Below are 21,000 nucleotides of genomic sequence, written 5' to 3'. Positions count from 1 at the left end.
GTGGAAATTACATATTTAGCTCTCAGAAAAAATCAATTTTGAAATCTTTTTTGTGTGTGTTTTATGATCCTGGCAGATTTCCAAGGTTTGAATTAAATTTCCGATGTCTGTATGGGTCTGTATGGTCGAGGCTAATGTGAGGGCTTTTGGCACTACCACACCACGCAATAAAGAATCAAAGCCAGTAGAGTAAAGAAATCTTCTATCAAAAGCTGAAAGCTAAATTCATAAAATCACTTATGCAGGCATTATGAGATTTTCCCATGGAACATTTATGTGGGAGTTGGGCAAAAACTGATTCAAGTACAGCATTATTTGCACTATATATATTCAGCCAGCAGTCAACAGGCTGAAACTGGCACCCCTTGCCAGCTCTAAAGGAATGCCAGCGCACACGACCTGAAGCTGCTGTAAAAGTCTTTAGGACTCTCCTTATTCTGCGCCCTCCTTGCCCATCTCCTACCAGAAATGAAGTGGGTGAACTAGAAATCATGATCAGTAGTGAATGCAAGTGCTGTGTTTGATTCTTAGGGCCATCTGAAAAATGATTCTCTGTATTAAAGCAAGTTCATAACAAATCATTATGATGGATGCGTTGCAAGAGTAGCTTTCCTGTTGGCATTTTACTTCGTTTCTCAGCTTAAAAAGAAACATAAATAAGACATAAAAGGGGTAAGCAATAGGCGTACCACTCACAGTGAATCCATTTTCAGTTGCTTTGGTCCTTCTTGTGTTTTATTTTTTTTTTGTTTTAAGAAAGTGGCTTAGTGTTTCTGAATTAGCGTGGAGACCATTCGATCTGTGCTGCAACAGAGATCCTTTCCTAGTTAACAGGGATGCTTCCAAAGGCAAGGTAATTCACCACTGCTTTGGCTGGAGCTGATACTGGGCTCCAACGTCAGTTCTCTGATTTCTGACAAATGGCCAAGATTTCTTGAATAGGCACAGCTTTCGGTTTTGTGTGGGGAACACACAATCCACTCTTTTGTTGTGGTTGCCACTGCTGTTGTTTCTCCCCCATTCACAATGGAGAGTGGGGTTATTTGTGCTGAGTGGAAACTCAGTGCCAAAATCTAGCTTGCTTAAATTTAATGTGATGTTAATTTTTGTGATAGGCATAAAAGGTATCAGAGTTTGCAGTACATATCCCCTGGTATTCTGACCTCCGAGTCAAGAGGGCATATCGGTGACCAAAGCTTTATCTGTCACAGGCATATCAAGATCAGAGTTTACTGGATGATTCAACCCAAATGTATAGAAATTGTTTATACAGAGATTGCCAAACATTTTCCATTGCTTTTCTTTTTATCTAAATTCTTGAATATATTACTAAATAAAATAGTCTGTGTTTGGAATGTATGGCTGTGGGATATATGGAAACTCACAGCATGTGGGGGGAAGAGTTAGAATAGGGAAATATAATAGTTTTGTAAACTTTACGTGAATATAGGTACATCATATATAGACTCAAGATTCAATTTGCTGATCAAAGCATCCAAATAACTTTGGATTTAATAATGTCAGCAATGAATGCTAATATATGGAAATTGAAAAGCATGGGGCAACAATAGCTAGCCACGCTTACCAGTATTACCCTGCAGCATGTAGATTTACATTTTTTTGTTTTGTTTTGAAATCACTGTTTGGAAAATGTGTGTTCTTTTTCCCTTCTCCCATACTTCTGAATGTGGGTTCTCCTGAGCAAGTTTAGACAAGATTCAAGCAAAACAATAGGGGAACATCACAACCTTTGAAGGCTCAGCTTGGATAGGTACCCAAAGCCAAAGTCTGCTTTGATGTACACGGGCTCAACTCCTGTTGCCCTCGGTTGCCCTGTCTTACCTATGTAACTTATGTCTGGAAACCCTTGCCAATTTTTTTCTGCTTCTTAAAAAAAGAGATAAAAAAAAAAAAAAAAAAAGACATTTTTGCAAACTCATGTTCATCTTGGTTCTAGTCTGGTTGGAAAAGTACTGCAATAATGCAGTCTCCAGTGATAGTCTAATATTGCTGTTCCAAGTCTGGGCTATAGTCTTCTCCCTCCTTCCTGCTTTGTAGTTCTGATCCAGCTGAAATTTCAGCTGTATTTCAGTTCTTTTTTTTTCTGCCCTTATTTGGAAAGAAAATTATTTTAACTTTTCTGGAATGGTAGCCAAAACCATACTTTTTCTCTGTTTCATCTGCTCCCCTTCTCCCACATAAATTTTGGTTCGCTTCGACTGAAGATTTGGGCGAATGAACTTCAATGTCTTTCTCCCGTATCATGGGTCTCACCTAGCAGAAGGGAACATCTCAATCGTGCTTCTCTCAAAGTCAGTGGGGCCATTAGTGTCAAGGGAACCAGCATCAGCACCTTGTATACTTAATGCAGAAGAAGAAATGAGTCACTTGTGGCCATACCTGGTTGTCCTTGCCTGGGAGCCAGGAGGTCGCCTTCATTCCTCAGCCTTCATCTCAGCGTAGCAGTGTGTTTGCCTCAGCCAACACACTCAACTCAGATTCAGTTCTGAGTCATTTGCAAACCCTAAGCTCCCATTGTCTTCAAAGGACATTTGGATTAAAAAGAACACAATGTTTACCCAGGCTGAAAAGAAATTGAAACATAGGAGATCGCCACACCTACTCGAAGAGTTTGGAGAGACACTGCTGTTTTTAGCATCAGGACAAGGATGAACGGGGGGATGTGATAGCTCTACCAACAGCCTGGGGGATCTTTGTCCAAGGCCAAAGAGAAGCTCCACTGAAAAGAATCAAATTCAAAATGCTGAAAAAAAAATTGCTTTTACTAGTTTATATTTAGATGATAAATGAAGAGCTACAAGATATAACCGATACCAGGATCATCATAATGTTCACACAGATACTGGACACTTTCACTGAAAGTGAGGATGTACAGACTTATTTAGCAACAAATTGTAGAACATACATGGAGATAATTAAGGGATATAAACCTTCTTACTGTTCAGAAAGTAAGCCACTGTCTAAGTGCTGAGGATTAGCAGCGATTTATTTTTCACAGAGGTAGGCGATTCTGTGTCTGTCCAAAGGCAGTTGAACCTTCTTTGAAGGCTCTGGTATTGGCCGCTCTCCAAGGCAGAACACCAGACTAAATGGACCTCTGGCCTGATCTAATAGGGAATGCTGTGCAATCCTATAAAGTGTAACGACTGCAAATTAATAGAATAACCAGAAGACTCGGCGAGGATGGCGAGGCTCTCGTAGGAGGTGTCAGTCCTGGCAGAAGTCAGTTATTTCGTTGCAGTAAGCAAATCAGGCTGGGTTCTCTCTGCAGTGCAATAACAACAGATTGGGGAGCATGCAAAGCAGCATCAATACATAAAAATTAAACTTTTAATACACAAAGCTAAGCTTAGATAAATGCAGAGCGGAGAAGCAAAGGCACAATTTTCTTTGAAAGTGTGGCCTTTTTATGCTGTTTTGGAGACTAATTTGCGTACAAATAAAATGTCAGCTTATCCCATAACTGTCATGATAAATTGGAGCATTTAGATTTTTGCGCAAGGTGCTTTTGCTGTACCTTATTAAATTACAGGATCTTGGCCTTTTGCCAAGTGCCAGCTTGGAGCTTCCTACTGAAAGACAGCGAGGGATATGGGTCTGGAGGAATCAGGTGCAGCCCCTAGCCGAGATCCCCGCCTGCAAGTCGCCGTGAACACCTTGATTTTTGCATCTCTCTCTGTAGATCCTTTTATTTACCCATAAAATGGTGCTGATATTAATTTTTCCTGTTTCACAAGGTTCTTCAAGGTTTAGCAGGTTGCCAAGTGCATAGAGTATTTTTAGATGCTGTACTGAAAGCCGGGGCAAAGCAAATCTTGGCCGTCTCAGGCTCCCCATTGGGGATGGGTAAATGGCAGTGGAGGTCCGGCAGGAGCAAGCGCTCTGCATCTGGCTGGTTAAATGCAGAGCAGCAAACTGCCATGCTCGGGCACCCTCCAAAAATAAGTGATTTTGCAATTCTAGGCTTTGGTTGCCTGATACTGTAATATAAGTAAAATAAACCCTGCATTGCCTCTTTAGACCGATCACCTTTTGCCTTCACTTTCTCCTGAAAGTGTCTGCATCATAACCCCCCCGGTGGTGAGCTTAAAATGAACTAAGTGCCTGGAAGTAAGTTCAAATGATCTGTTTTGAAATGCCACTCCTAAACTCCCTGAAATGAGCAAGTGTCTGTTTTATAACCATAGAAAGGTTAGATTTATTCCAGTGGCTAGATGACTACTAATAATGTGCTGTGCTCTGAAGCATATGGTAATAGAAAAGATCGTTTTGAATTAATTTGCTGTGAATTAATAAAGAGATTTATTTGATGAGAGTTGTTTGAAGGTGATGACACTTTGTAGCTGAACAGGATTTAAGATGTCCAGAAGTGCACCTTCAGAGATTTGAGAACGATCAGTGTTGGGAAAGTAAATTTAAATATGTTGGAGCAAGCTTCAACAAAATGCTTTTTTTTTTTTTTTCCTTTCTTTCTTTCTTCCCCCCCCCCCCCCCCCCCCCCCACACACACACACACACACTTCTCTCTTTGTTATAAACTTTGTTGAAAAAATTGCCAAAAGCTCTTGAGCTGGTGATCAGGGACCACACAGAAAGGCCTGAAAATCCAGGAGAAGAGAGGTGGTGAGCACAACAGCATTTTGATATAGGACTAGAAGACCTATAAGGTCCTAAGGACCTATAAGGCATGATTTTATCCTTGCATTTTCTAGATTGATGAAGCTATCATAATTTCAGTGGAGCATGCAGGGTATAGAATATCAAGTAGGTACGTTTTGACTGAATGCTTGATCCTGCCAAATGTTAACTGATAAGAGGAGGTGTGCTCTGTTCCAAACAATGACAGGCAGGAAAGACTGGCCATGCAGTTCTTGTAGAGGACTTGTAGAGAAATACGTATAGCTTAACAAGCACTTTGCAGTGACTTTCTCTTGCTTAACACCATGGTAGCCCCTGTCTTAGAGCCCAGCGTGGTTGAAGAAGCTGTTGCAAAGGCAGAGGAAGAGGTCTTGCTAAAGAAGGAGTTGCTTGTAGTTAAGCTTATTCTGCCCTCCCATGGTTTAGGGCCTGATTCTTGAGCTCCTTACACAAAAAGTCTTTTTTCTTCCCCTCCCTTCTCAGCAGACAGAGGTTGAGACGGGAGATTTGCCCAGTCCTGTGCTGCTGTAGTTTGGGGTTAGTTTGCATCTCATATAGCACATTCAATAATTTTAAGCAAAGGCAGCATAGGACAATTTCACCTAGACTGACCAGTGTGTTTACAGAATATTATTAATTTTGAAAACGCTGAAATTAGAAAAGGTACAAGCCTTTGAACCTGGGGCCATCCTGACGAGCTTTCTGGTTGTGCTGAGCTCAGGGAGAGCGCCAGAAATTTGCTCTCAAGACAAAGATTTCTGTCTAGAGCTCATCTTGTAACTGCTCTGCTGTTGTAGAGAGAGTGAGGAAAATGGTAAGGTAGGGGCTCCAGATCGTTTAGGGCTTTATGTGCGGCAGAGAAGCAGACACTTTGAACACAGAAGAGTTTTTTATATAAAGCACAGCAGACAGTCTTTGTAGCACATTTATGTGTAATAAGCTGGGTTTTGTTTTGTGTCTTGCCTTTTTTTTTTTTTTTTTTTTTTTTTTTTTCCTGTGGAAAAGGAGAGAGAAATTAAAACCACAGCAGTATTTTCCCATGCGGCTACGGTGAGCATCCTGCGATCTCACATGATCAGCTGTCCTGGTGGGGTGGAGTGTGGGAAGGTGTCAAAATATGTCTCTCAATTTTTTTTTTTTCTTAAAAGGGAAAGCCAGATGAGTGCCAAAAACCCTGTTCTCTTCTCTAGCCCTGCAGTAACAAACTACATGAGTGTATGTTATTAAGATGATAAGATTAAATTTCTAGCTACTAACATGCTATCACAACAGCAAAGGGGGAAAAAAAGATCTTGAAAAAATTATGAAAATTAGCCTGACGGTCTCCTTTTAATAATAAGATCACTCCCAACCCCAACAGACAGTGTAGGCTGGAATTCCACAGGGCTTTTTTGTGGTCCTAATGATTTTAATAATACTTTGTGCTATGTAGCACCTTTCATTAGAGGATCACAAAGTGCTTTACAGTCACTAATTAATTAAGCCTCACAACACTCCTGTGAGATAGGTAAGTATTAGACATATATTAAGCTGAGACACTGAGAGTTAATGATTTTTTGCTGCATTATTCTGGCAAAATGATTGATGTTTAAACGCCATATGTGCATTATATATGTGTGTGTGGGTGTGTAATATATATGAGTGTAAAAGTATTAATTTTACTATCCTTTAACAAAGAGGTCCTACTTGAGCCTGTTGAATATAAATGCGTATTTTCATTTAACTTCTTGGTGCTGCAGCATATTGATTGATAACATCAGAGCGTTCATAGACCCTTGACTCACTTCGCTATTTGTCTGCTTGTGCATCTACTTGTACAAGTATTAGTCAGAGGCACATCACAAAACTCAGACCTCTTTCTAAATTCTGTTAAAAAGAGAACGTGACTAAGACCTGACCTAAACCTGCAGAGCAAGCAGAAGGCAACAACCATACTATTGCAGTAGGCTTTGATGACAAGTCATCACGTTCAGTAAAAGTAATGAGTAGCAACAGTGACCCATTGTGAGAGCTGATGATCAGCAGATAATTAGCTATTGTCTTCACCACGCATAAGAAACTACTGCTTATCAGAATTTGCTTTTTCTTTTTCACATGCAGTAGTCGCTATGGTAATTCATTGTTCTGAATTACAAGCTGATTTTAGTAGAAGATTCCACCTTCTGCTCCCAGGTATTAACTATGGGTGACTTTATGGGTTTAACAGAAAAATCTCTGTCCGTCTGATGCAGGAATCAATAGAGTAGCCGTGGCTGGTTTGGGGTGAAACTATGTATAGCTGTTAGTATTATTAATTCTACTTTAAAATAGTTGAGGGTGATCATATCAAGTAAACCGAATGCATGTGGTTTAAAGGTAATTTCAGCATAAGGAAAATAAGATACCAAACCCTGGATTATGGTGCCCAAAGATGAGTTTTGCAGCCTGGGACATAGCCAGAGTTCCCACAGCTCAAGGCGTCTTTTCATTTACATCAGGCTTAGTAATTTTTTCTTCTTTTATTTTGGAAACATCACCATTTCCAGTGATGAAAAGGTAGTTCAGTCCCAGTGTCTGTTGAGCAGTTGGCCTCTTTGCTAAACAGCCAAGAATCTTGCTTGTTATTGTGATGGCATTTTTGAGATGTGGATGGTTGCCCACTAGCAACTAAACTAATACCACTAAATTCATTGCAAGTGGGACACTAAGCAGCCAGCAGATGATAACTTTCAATTGCTGACAGCAGAGCCTGGATTCGAACCACTTATTTGTATTCCATTATCACAGCTTTTAGCCCAGTCCCTTTACAGTAAACAATACCTGTTAATATATGTGAATTTTTAAAGCAATTTTATTTTCTATAGCATTTATCCAGCTCGTTTTTAATGCTTATGTGAAACTTATTTTAAACTTACTTTTTGGAGAACTTTATAGCTGAGATAATTTTTGCCTTGCTTTCTGCCTCTGTGTGTGTATGTGTGCCTGTGTGTACGTACGTACAAGTGTGTGCGTGTCTGCCTAAGGAGAAGGCAGACGTGGTATTTCGTGCTTAACAGAAGCAGAGAACAGCAGTCGCTATTTGTATAGTGCCCATAATAGATGCATGTGAATGTACAATAGGCATAACAATGTTTTTAAGTAAAAAGCATATTTTGAATACATAATTTAGGAAGGAAAACCTTTTTTTTTTGTTTTGTTTTGCAGATATACAGATCAGCTCTCAAAATGTCTTCTGTGTCTTCCGTGCATCTTCTAAGACAATTGCATTAGCCCGCCTGCTAGTTGACTAATAGAATTAATAATTGTAAAAAGCACTCTAAAGCCACATGCCTTATGAAGTCAATGCTGGGTATGATTTTACAAGTATGTGATCCATTTTTTCAAGTGAAATTGTTAACTGAAAACGTTCTTGGCACACAATAAAACATTGTGCAATCTGTTATTTGTCTTAGAGATAATAATTTCAGAGTGGCTATATTCTTTCTATATCTAACTTATGACTTGCTAGGGGATGGTTTCTTCAATTTAGGAGTATTGCAAATGTAGTTTTATTTACATAATATGTCTCTGAAAACCGATAGTGGTGGAATTTCAGCAACAAAAAAAAATACTGTCTTTTTTTACTGTCCCCTTCAGTGGATATCAAACAAATAAATTACAGATGATTTTTCAAAAACTAAAAGAGAAAAGGGGGGAAAATACTTTTAAATTCAACATAGGAAAGATTTTGTGTTTAAATCAGTGTTATCTTCTTCTTTTCCTTCCTCAAGTGTAGAATACTGCATGAAAGAGCTGCATTAGGCAGATTCCACCCCCTCCGCATTAACACACAGACCTCCAGATAGGTCAGGAAAATTTCAGCTAAAGTATCTAAATCTGGAGTACTGTCTAGTTAGACTGTATACAGTCCAGGTTTTTCTTTTCTTTGCTTTTTAGGGATTTTTTTTCTGTCCTTCTCTTTGACTCTCTTCTGTCAGTTGCTATGAAGATAGCAAAATCTCTAAACTTTCCTTATCTGCCAAAAATATCTGTAACAAAAACATTTTAAAACATTGCATTCAGTCTTGTTTAATTTTGACTGAGGTAACAACCATGATGTTTACTTTCTTGATTTCTGATTTTTTTCTTCACTATGCACAGTCAAGACTCCTCTCTCTGTCCTCTAACTGCCACAAATTGCATTTAACAGTAGTTATTTTAAAAAATGGTTTGGGCTGTGCAGCCAGGCTCCAAGAAGAAAAATACAGACTTAGGTGAACACCTACCAGAGATGCCCACCAATATTTTTAGTGCATGTTAACCAAGAGCATTCATGAAGTCCCACAGAGCAGCAGTAACGCTAAAATATCTTTGTACCTTGAATTATATATGTGTGTACTTTTTTTTAGTAGGCTGAGTCTGTATCGTAGCTCTCTTACCACAGCAGGAAATCTTTCTTTTCTCTTAGTTCTGAACGACTTCATGGTGCAGAAGTTACTGGGAAAGAAAATAGCAAAATTCAGAGCATACATATTCTGGTAGGTGTGGTTGACATGAAAGAGGAGGCACTTGGTTCCCAAGCATGTGTGCCTTCCACAATGAGGAATCACAGTAGGCATTTAAGAAACCTATTAAGACCACACGGAGTGTCAAAATTTCTGTAACAGGAGCTGGCATTCGGCGTGAAAGCCGTCTCACTGCAGCCGATGCTGCCTGTGGATCAGCTCAACCACAAAGACAACAGAGCCAGCCCAAGACACAAGTTGAACACTTCCCCTAAGAAGTTGTCTGTTTTTATCAACATAGCATACAGTGCCCTTTCATGTGGAGCAGATGTAAATAAGAGGATGTACAGACGCCTGCTCTTTTATTTTTAACCTTCATCCCCAGCCGTACTTCTCAAAGTACTGTTTTGAGAAGGTCATCCACAGCTTTCAAAGGCCTGGATTTAGCACCATTTGGAGTGCATCAGCGCTGCTCCCAGAATCACCAGGTGGTCTTCCCTTTGCAGAGCAATATATATCTATATATACACGCATACATATATTTATATACACAGTGCCTCCGCACGTGCCTGGTCATGGCTGGCCTGGGAATGGGTGCTCGGGCTCGAGCCTGCAACTTGCATCTCGTGTGTGGTGCTGCAGGCTGCTGCCACCGGACCACACGCAATCTGGCAAAGAGAAGCATCCATCATTGTATACAGCATTGGCAAAGATAAGAGCATAGAAAAAGTTGTAGCACATCTGTCTTCTGCCCATAGCTAGCATGTGAACACAAATGGATCAAAGCATCTGGTGGTGAATATCAAATCCAGAACCAAGCAGTGGAGAGTGCAGGGAAGTTTCATATATATTTTTTCCTAAGTAGGCTGGGGAAGGTGAAGATTTGTAGTGCATCAGGAACTTGGCTTCCTAACTGCACATTCTGATTATTTGTTCTTCCACGATATCCCCTGTTCAGCTAGCAGCTAGCTCACTGGTGGCAGACTGTTTCTTTCTCTCCAATCCTTATCGCTGTCCTCTCTGAGCTTTCTTCAATGGATGTGGCAAGTGTGCCTGCAGATTCAGCAGCAGTGGCTGTGCCGAGAGGAGGGCTGAGCAGAGGAGCCTTGGCTGGCTGGATCCATGTGGGTTCCAGGTGTTCTCTGGGTAGATCCCTACTCACCAGCACAGCAATGTCAAATGTCTGGATCCAGGCCTGTAAAATTTTATTGACAACGGGTTTCCTAATAAAGTTAGTTTCTCTTTGTTTGGCAAACAGAACTAATTACATGAATAATGGACTGTGGGGCCAGACTCTAGAATATCCATATAATCCCGTTCGAAGTTTATAGGCAGTACGAGGGGGAGCTTTTGCTGCAGAGAAGCCGGTACCTGCATAGGGAGGTTACTCTCTCTGAAACCTCTAAGTTGCTTACTCTCCTAAATCTGTTTCTTTCATAATAACATGTTTAAGTTCTCCTGACTATGTCTTTTGCATTCATTTTTGCTAAATTACATTATGTACAGTACTTGTACAGTGTATGAACATTAGACTACAAGGGTTTATTCTTGCTCTTTGATTTTTAAAATTATTTTAAAGGAAACAGTTATTTAACATTAATTCTGCCAGACTGTTATCTTCAGAAAAGATAACGAAACCTGTAATTTACTCACTGCAATGGCAGAGTTTCTGTAGGCTCTAAAGTTCTGTCTTAGTTGAGTTCAGCCTCAGTGTAACCAATTTTTTTTAATGTAAAGTTGCAATTTTCTGCACAGAATAAGAAGCTGCTTGACAAACATTTGCTGAAAATTTCATGTATTTTGTATAGCTCAGAATGCTTTAAGAAGTGCCAGGCTTGTAACCTGTTTTGTATCGTGAATAATTCTATAGGGTTTTTTTTGCTTCTTTTTTTTTTTTTTTTTTTTTTTTTTCTTTCTCTGTGGTAGATATGGTCCGGAAAAAGAACCCCCCTCTAAGAAACGTTGCTAGTGAAGGTGAGGTACAGACCCTTGAGTCTACAGGTACTGAAAGCGAAGAGTCTGGAAGGAAAAAAGAATTTTCCGCAGAGCAGATGCAAGAAAACACTGACCAGGGTGATGCGGCAGAGTTAAATAACAAGGAGGAACTTTGCACGCATGTCCAAGAGCCATCTTCCAGCATTAAAAAGGACTTGAAAAGCTCAGTGCTGAGTGAAAAGGCTGGCTTCAATTATGAAAGCCACAATAAGGGAGGAAATGTTCCATCCTTCCCTCATGATGAGGTGACAGACAGAAATATGCTGGCTTTCTCATCTCCAGCTGTTGGGGGAATCTGTGAGCCCTTGAAGTCTCCTCAGAAATCAGATGCAGATGACACCCAAGATGTGGCCCGTACCCCGTCAGGAGATGCAGCGGAGACAAATGAGGAGCATCAGATGTCGCCAAAAGCTTCAGATGAAACAGTGCAAGTGCAAAGTGGTCAAACCGATGGCCAAGGCTCAAGCCCGGTCCCCATGGCCTCAAAAAACCCACAAGTGCCTTCAGATGGGGGTTTAAGGCTGAACAAATCTAAAGCAGATTTGTTGGTAAACGATAACCCAGATACGGCGCCTCTGTCTCCAGAGCTTCAGGACTTCAAATGCAACATCTGTGGATATGGTTACTATGGGAACGACCCCACAGATCTCATCAAACACTTCCGCAAGTACCACCTAGGCCTGCACAACCGCACCAGGCAGGATGCTGAGCTCGACACTAAAATTTTGGCTCTCCACAACATGGTGCAATTCAGCCACTCCAAAGACTTCCAGAAAGTCAACCGCACTGTGCTTTCGGGGGTGCTGCAGGACATCAATTCCCAGAGGCCTGTCTTATTAAATGGGACTTATGATGTGCAGGTTTGTATTTCCCCAGTCCCCCTGCTTCTGCTAACTGCCTTCTCAGCTGCAAAGCTGGCTGTTTGCAAAGCCTCCCCTACCTGCAGTTACAGTATTTCACTTAACCCGCTTAAGCCTTACGAACCATTTGGGGCTGTTTTAGCCAGGGTTGCTGCAGGTCTGCTTAGCATCTTGTACACTAGAGGAATACTTGGCTTTTTGACCAGTGATATTTCAGTGTGTGATTTAGTCATTGTGGTAATCAATAGTAAAAGATCTTATTCAGCAAACAGGCAAATTGCTGCATTGGTAATCATATCTGAAGGATTTGCTGTCATGGAAAGAAAATAGCAAATAATACTGAGAAATAACAACCAGAGAGACAAAAGACAGCAGCTGGAAATTAAAAATGTAGTCCTAAATTATCCACTGCTGGGAGTCAAGATTTGGCTTATTGATTCTTTATTAAGATAAAATAAATGACAAGTCTTGGCAGCTCTACAGTCGTCTAGTGCCAGATAAACAGGATACACAATGGGTATTTAAACCGTTTTTAAGAGTAACAACGTCCTTCACATTAGTAAGCCTGCAAGGAAAGGAGTATTGCCTCAGTCAATTTTTTTCATCTAGTTGGAGCAGTGAAAAAACTACTGTTTAGATACTGCTGTAAAAAAGAAATCGTATGTTTACCACAAAGAGAAAGACTAACAAGTTTTTTTCTTGGAGTCTCTGTTAGTTTCTTATCAGTTAATATTCAATAAACAGTGGAACAAAATCTTTGCCTTTTTTTTTTTAAAGATCCTGTCATGACTGAGCTGAGAGATGTTGAAGAATACGTCAATATTCTATGATACAATAATTCAGATTTTAAGAAAAAAAAATCAGTAACAAAATTTGCATACAAAACAAGTTCACATGCCCGTCCAATTTCAAGGGCATGTTTGCACAGGACATGACATCTGACCTGGTAGCAATGAGCAGATGAAGTGCTAGGATATATCTAATAGGATTATTTTTATATATATATTTCTTCTTTTAAAAGAAAATGTAGCAGGTGGAAAATGCTTAACAATGCTTGAAGAGGTTGTAGCTATAAAAAAGAAATTATGCAAACCCGGTTAAGATGGTTAATACCGAACTTCAAGTAAGAAGCTGAAACAGGAACACAAGTCAGGAACTTGAGGCTTTTAAAATGATTTAAACTTTTCCTCTTTTTTCAGAAACTCTACAACTTCTTTGTGGAGCAGCAAATCAAACTAAGGTCGTTATTATGCGTAAAAGCTGCAATCTTTGAACTGCTGCCTTATTAAAAAGATCACTTCACTGTCTCGTGTCAGACACTCTCTCCTGTCAAACTGTGATTAGAAGGCAAATACGTGATTTAGTTAAAAGAGGTTAGAAGTGAATAATGTCAGAATTGGAAATGATGGTTTATAATTAGCACGTAGTATGATGTTAATACCTGGATTTCCTGCTATAGTTTCAGTTTGCTGACTCCGGGGACAGCATCTTAGAGCAACTGATCCATGCTGTCAGGAAGACATTCAAACTGGAACAGCTCAGTCATACAGTATAGAGGAATTCGAGTTTCTAAACACACTTTCATTTCCTCCAAACAATTGTTTCGTTAGGTCCTTAGTTATTTATAGGAAAGTTTATGCTTGATTAGAATGAGCTGGACACTTTTCCTATGCAGTGCTTTGAGAAATAAAACAGATGTGAGAGCTATCTCAGTTTGAGCTGATAGAAGTAGAAATAAAACAGCTGAACCTAGACTATACTTGTCTACTAAACCCTGGCAGTAAGATACTGCAGGGAAGACAAAAAGCGGTAGGAAACAGCCCATAGATAATCTACTTAAGATCAGTCTTTTCTCAGACGAAAAACATTTTCCAAAATAGAACAGACAGCCTATACAATGTTGGCAATTTATTTTAAAGAAAAAAATTGGATCTGGAAACTTAATTTTTAAGAGTGCTAATTTTCCCTGCCCAATTTGGGAAGAGAAGATTAAATAAGCTTTTGTGCCAAATGCCATACTTCATCACTTGCACATGCACCAGATGTTGATCCAGAACATGTCAGAAGATAAGTAACTGATTAATATTTTTATGCTTTCTCCTCCCCCATTCTCGATACAGAGCAGCTTTGTGAGATTCATAAACACAGTAAAAGAACATTTGAAAATCCCCTCTGCACCCACACATGTTTATATTGTTACTATGTCCATTTTGGAGGGGATTTTTCTCAGGCATCTGAACGTCTGGCATCTCCTGCAGCAACGAGGGATCGCACTGACCGGAGCTGCAGTTAAAATTGGTTGAAACTCCTGTGTTACAAGGAGAGGGAACTGAACCCAAATAACTGTTTCATCTAAACAGTATTATTTGGTATGTAGGTACCAGGCTAAAGGAAAATTATCCCTTTGTAATTAACTTGAAATAGTAGTGGACTGAGCTTAAGATCTGATTTATTGATCCCTTTGCTCTTAACAAACTGTTCTGTTGTAGCTGGGGTGGAAGGTATTGATAGATTTATGGTCTCAGGCCAGGGTGCTGGGCGCAGAAGAAGCTGGAGGATGAAGATGACTTTGATCTGCCTCACAGCGGTCTGCTGGAGACCAATGTATACGAAGATTTGCAGTAGTGAGGCATGCTCTTGAGCCCTGTAGTTTGCATTTGTAACAACAACAACAAAAACAATGGAAAAACGGAAAAATTACAGAACAAACCAATATCTAATATCCTATCCGCAGATACACGGGGATGTGGCCCCCTTTACTAAGGGCATTTTTAGATTTACACCACAGAAGTAAAGTCTGTCCTAGATAACCTTTTATTTTTTTTTAAATGCCCAAGCCTCTAAACCCAGGTGTTTTTTTGTTTTGCTTTGTTTTTTTTTTTTTGTTTTTTTGTACCGAAGTCAGCAAAGCAATAGGGATACACATTTGGCTTTACATCCAGCTACAAAAATATTGGGACTGTGTTTTGCAGTACATAAACAGGATTTGGTTGGGAACCATGTAAATAATCCAAGATTTTTGGCCTTAATGTGAAGATTTTATTTGACTGGAATATTTAATCAAGCAAAATTTCTTTGTCTTCTCTGAAGATGTGATTTAGTTTTGAAATTCTCTTTTATTTGTTGTTTCCATTTTCTTCCTCAGAGACTTTTATTTCATTGAGTTACAATAAATTCAATAGGGTTGGGTAAATTCACTGAGCTGTTTCTGGGAGATTGACTTTCTTTCTGGTATGGATTTTAGAAAACATTTGCTAGCACATCTCTGAATTCCCAGAGAATGTGTCCTCAGCTTTATTGCTGTTACCAGAATAATATTTGTAGTGAGTTCAATGGATCAGCTTTTGCTGCTGCCACTCATTGCCTTTTCTTCACATTTAGTTAATTGATCAATGTCTACAGGCAGTTTTGTTTTGCTGGATATTTTAGCCTGCGGTTGGCTAAAATGTGGACGTATGTAAGGCAGTAGACTTCAGGACAGATCCAAAGACTTAAAGTAAAATTCAGCTGACAAAGATAACAGCTATGATGCTGAAAACCATTTCTTTGCTGCTGCATGATTAAGTGTCCTGTGTTTGATCTAATGGCTCTTTAATGTAAAATATGGAAAGGTCTGGAGACAGACAAGTGGGTAGCCAGTAGGCAGGAGTCTTGTTTCCATCCCCAGGTTTTTAATGACCGAGTGGGATGGCTTCAATAGAACGGCTGTAGAGTGCTGTCTTCTACACAGCCTCTAGCAAAGGAGTAGGACAGTTGATGCCAATTGTCCAGTGAGGACGAAGAAGTGGGCTTGTATCCCCTCAGACAGAGCGAGGAAAGGAACCTACTTTTCCTGTTTCCTGAACAAGTGTTCAAGCCATTAGGCTATTGTATAAAAAGGGAGCACGACCCCATTTCCTGATACGTTTTAAAAGAAAACAGTGTCCCTCAAAGAAAGGGACAGACATGTCTGCATTCAGGTGAGGGTTTCAGATGGCATGTCCCAAGGGGGAAGAGTATTGATGCAGCCGTGAATGAAGACATACTGCAGTGCTCAGCATTTCTTATGGTCGACTCCGGGCAGCTTCACATCGTGTGTGCTACCTCTGAGGAGCTTCCTGCTCAGCGTGGCTCGGGTTCTGGAGCTTGTCATCACATATCTGCCTCCTCTCATGTTCAGCCTTTAAAGAGATTCAGACTCCTTTCTGAAAGGACTAAAACGTGATAATTATTACTTTTTTTTTTTTTTTTTTTTTTTTTTTTTAATCCAGGCCTCTCATTTGGATTGTTTTATTGTCTTAGATACTGGCACAATCATGCCTTGTGAGACAAGGAGAGAAATTTCAGAAAAGCTATGGATTAATAAAAGCTGTCCAAAAATTTATTGATTATATTCCAGTAAGCTGTGACAAAAAAAAAAAAGTTTTGCATTATCTAACTACCCCACAAACTAATGAAAGATTGGCAGCAGATTTTTTTCTTTTAAAATTCTAGATACCCAATATTGTAAGAGTTGTCCTATAATACTCGGGCTAATTGTGTGTCCTATATGGGTAACAACTTTTCCAGGATTTTCCTAGCAACTGAGCGCCCATCTGGATATCCATCTAACAGGCTGCTCAGCATCCTGGAAAGTGGCAGAAGTGCCAATGCACACGATATAAAGCTCTTTATATTTTCTCCTTTATAAATGAGTTGTGAGCTCCATGTGCACACACAGTTATGCACATGTTCTGGATTTTAACATATTTTAACATGTGTGTGACTAGAGCTCAGCGACATGCTTTAATAGTGGACTTGGCAGTTCTAAGTTAAAGGAAGGACCAGATGATCTTAGAGGTCTTTTCCAGCCTAAATAATTCTATGATTCTAGTAATACAACTTGTAAGTCTGGTCCAACTAGGATCCAGGTAAACAAGAACCAGTGGCTTGATTATTAATACCTTCTTGGTTTTTATCCTCTGCTGCTATTTTAGCAGTTCAATTGAATATAAAGCTGTGAAGGTAAGACTAAAAAAGCTGAAGGGGATCTGTAGAGGTACAGATGTAATCAATATCCATTCTTGTGTTCAGGGCTTTCTCTTCATTTTGGTGGTTTTGGCAAAGGGACTCACAGCTATGATGAGAATTCAAACTAGAGGCATAAACAAGTACATCATTTACTTGTTTATTAGTACAAATAAAACCTTGTTAAAGTTCAACTTTGTCTTCAAGTGGGCTTCCTATACGTACACGAGTACATAACTACTTGATGTAAATGAAGACATTTATGTGAATGAATTCCATTTTCCTCACATGCTTAGACAAATGGATCCAAATTTTTTATTGTTGGTCTTACTGACTTTAGCTGAATTGCCCATGAAGTAGGAATTACTTCTAAAAAAAACCTGACCAACAGCTGCTGTATATGATGTATCCTAGTTTCTTGGGCTAGGTGATGTTGTACTAGGTCTTAAAGGAAGTGCTAGAACAGAACTTGAATGAAGGCATGATGTTCCAGTGAGGCTTCTTTCATCTGTAGGCTGTGTTGAGGACTCTCCCCGGAGAAGGCTGTCAAACTCTCTTGGGTGTTGCACCTGCATATGTGCATACCTGTTTATTTTGAGTCTTATTTCTGGGTCATGATCAGGGTTGTAGACTGCCTTGTACCGAGTCATACCTCCTAAACACAGGAGTCAATGTTCTCTCTTAAACCACAGGCATGGAGAAGAAATGGTGGCAGCTGGAGTAGCAGATGTTGGTAAAACACACATATACATGTACATTCATATGCATGTGATTGTGTGTATACATGCATGTGCTTCTTTTTCTCATACAATCTATATGTGTATAAATATGTGAAAAAATACCCGTGGTCTTGTAGGCATCTAAATTCTATATTGAACATAGCTCATAAGTAACGATTTTTATTCTTGTATGTAGATGCTCTCTTCATCATTTCTGTAGATGCATGAGCAAGTTTACTATTCAAAATGATATGCAGTGATTTACAGCATGTCAGCTGCTAAGTAGTAAGTGCCTGGGAATATTCACTTGTGCTGTGACAAAGATGAGCTATTTTAGACTTCTTTCAGTGAGAAGTATTCAATCCACAAATGAGAGCATTCACATGGGCAGTCAATGTGGACAAGTGATGTGATGTATAGTCACAGCTTTCAAAGCAAAGTTGTTTATGTGTTAATACTCCTCATCTTTATGTCCTGGGTATCTGAAGACTATTTAATGAAGAAAGTTTGTGAGACTAGTAATAGTCACAGATATATTTAAAGATACAAACTGCTAAGGTAGCCCACAGAAATGATGACAGATTAAAAAATAAAGTTGCTGAGAAAAAAGGAGAGTGGCTAGGTTTTCTTCTGGTGTAAATCAGTGCAAGTTTGCTTCTGAGTCTGAGAGGCTGTGTGAGTTTACAGTAGCCAAGGAACTGTCTGGTAATTTTATCTGTACAGAAAGAGAATAGAAAGGATGGTGGCTCCTTTCAGTTGCTAGATGTTAGTCTGCTAGTGTTAGTTAGCAAATGAAAGTTTTGATTCAGTGTTCCTTACTTTTATTGTTTTTACACATCTGGTCTCCTGACCTTAATTTAAGTGCTGTTATTGTTCTGTCAGACTTTTTATTGTAAAAATAGCCTGGTCTGCTACCTTTTAAGTTCTAAAGTCAAAAAAACATACTGTCTTCAATGGCAACAGAATAAACGTTGAGAAGAATATGCTTCTTTTGAATGAATGTGACCCAATGCTATGTTTTCTTGTTACGGTAAATAGAAATAACGCAGAAGGCCAGGAGTTTGCCCTGAGTCTTTGCCTTATGCAACATAGTTTTATCTACAGATAGATTATCACAGTATGGTAAATAGTTTTAAGAGTGAATATGCTCTGAAGATTATCTTAGTTTTACATGCAGAGAGAGCGAGAGCAAGTGAGTTCTCCATATTGAAGGTTAGAGAACTGAGTGGTGTTACACAAACTTGCATGAAAGCCAGGAATCTGTTCTGGCCTGCATGACATGAAGAACTTCATAAATGTGGGATGGTTAAAATGTTCTGGATGCTGTATTGCACAAAGCAAATGAATAAACAAGAGCATTAGAAAATACTTTAGGATTAGAAGATTAGGAGTAATTGGCAAAGGCAGACTGGATGGCTTAGGAGATTGGTAGGGGATCTAGAGCCTTTCACCTCCTGATTAACCAAAGATGTAACCCAGTTAATCAAAAAAGGTGATATATTAACATTTAATGTTCTATTGCAGATGGTTGCTCTAGTTTCTAATCAGCAGTTGCAGCAGAGGCCACAGGTCAAAGACATCTGTGCAAGCCCTTACGGTTGAATCGCTTACGTGGATACAAGCCACTGGTTTCTGCTGGTGAAATTTTCTTCATGAAACACGATTGCAGGAGCTGGCTGATGTTATCTATACATCTATATATATAAAAAGCATATATATATATATATATATTTTTTTTTTTTTCCTGTAAGCAAAGTGGTATTTTTAAACTCCCTTGACATAATAAGATTTAGAACTTCAAAAAGGGGGGGGGGAGCATAGAGTATCAATTGTATCAAGGGCAGGTTAAATTTAAAACACTTTAAAAAAAAAAAGACAAAACATACCTTCCCTTGCTTGAGTCCATCTATTCCATGAAATCATTGTTTTCAGTCTGAATAATGAAGGTATAGGCATACCTGTTGGAAACATATAGTGCAATTATACTGCTTTGTTGAAGTACTTGCCAACATGCTGTAGAAAGTATGTTTTGAAATGTTGTCAATTACTGTGTTATCTTTTCTCCTCTTTCTGGCTATTTTTAGAAACGTGCGTGGTAAGTGAGGAGATAGCTTAGTTGTATTAGCACATGAACTTCAATTCTTGTGGTAAATTTAGTCCTGATCTTTTGGATTTTGATGTTTTTCTGCATTAATAGATGAATTTAACAGTTAAGAGTTCTGAGTTTCAGGGAGTCGTGCTGTAACTGAAATGTATTTCAGTTTAATCCCCAGCTGAGACCTGGCCTTGAAGAGCAATTTTTGAAGAATACCAGCGCAAACATCTCAAGCACAATAATGGAGAAGCCATTCTAAATAGCCTTCTTCCTCTGTGCAACACAATAATGACAATAGTATTGCCATAATAGTGGTGCTGTAGGAGTAAGTGATAATCCCAAGGTCTCAGAAGAAAGTGACAGTGAAGAACTAAATCGTGTCTCCCCAGCCCATACAGATGCCTTGCACATTAGGTTCCCTTTACAAAAAAAGAATTATAAAGATGAATTTTCTTATGTGCTTACTGAAGGAACTGTGGATCCAGAGGTGTTGCATTTGCAGTGCAAGTTGTACAAGTACTTTTGCTGCCACTACGTTGCGAATACTACTCTGTGATCTGGCACTTTGGATTCCACTGCTAGTAGAATTGCAGAGTTTTAGCATTGCTTTTGTTTGGTTTCTTCTGCTTTATACTGGGGAGGAGTGTCTACTGAAGAAAATATAGCTCTGTGAGGGCAAAGCAGAGGACTAGGTTTTAATGAAATCAGTATAAAATATGGGAATACTAGAAGTTATCACTTCTAATATCATACACAAATGTGGATATTGATTTCTAAACTAAACGTACATTTCTCTTTTCACCCTTATACTTCACTCTCCTTTATTTTTCCTGTTTCTGGGGATGGTCAGAGAGAGCAGGAGATTAAGGACAGTTACAAACCCAGTGAAGGAGCTTGGTGCCTGTACATAGCGATATGATATGTAACTGAAAAATCTGAAAGTCAAGCCAAGTCTTGAGCAGAATGCATGAATGCAAACAGTTCTGCAAATGTGTAGGCTTCATCCAAATTTGGCTGGCTGAAAGCTGAAGCAGCCTCAGTTTATACCAGCACTTTTTCCTCCAAGTGCTTCTCCCAGCCTCTGTGTGGAAGCCAGTTTCTTCACTTCTTTTTACCTCATGACCCTCCAAAAAGGCTTTAAGTAGGTTTTGTTAGTGCATGAGAAATGTTTTTTGAGTGTAATAACATTAAGATGACCTCGTGTTGCCTTTCACATGCATGCT

At 39.3% G+C, this 21,000-nt stretch overlaps 1 protein-coding gene across 7 annotated transcripts in view; it reads left to right on the top strand.

Moving 5' to 3' along the window:
* TRPS1 (transcriptional repressor GATA binding 1) overlaps window positions 1–21,000 on the top strand; it is a 214,769-nt gene that overhangs the window by 30,482 nt on the left and 163,287 nt on the right. For 3 of the 7 annotated variants that reach the window (XM_084511475.1, XM_084511469.1, XM_084511470.1), the window contains exons 2-3: window positions 7,843–8,001; window positions 11,049–11,977. In XM_084511475.1, coding sequence (XP_084367601.1) covers window positions 7,965–8,001; window positions 11,049–11,977 — 966 coding nt within the window. In that variant the 5' untranslated portion in view covers window positions 7,843–7,964. Of the gene's footprint in view, window positions 1–6,801; window positions 6,832–7,842; window positions 8,002–11,048; window positions 11,978–21,000 lie in introns of those variants that run through there. The other 4 variants (XM_084511474.1, XM_084511473.1, XM_084511471.1 and 1 more) reach the window with 3 other exon arrangements.

The sequence above is a fragment of the Aythya ferina genome, assembly GCF_964211825.1.
Source record: "Aythya ferina genome assembly, chromosome: 2".
Lineage (NCBI taxonomy): Eukaryota > Metazoa > Chordata > Aves > Anseriformes > Anatidae > Aythya > Aythya ferina.
The sequence above is the reverse complement of the archived record's forward strand: the minus strand, read 5'-3'. Positions and strand labels throughout refer to the sequence as shown.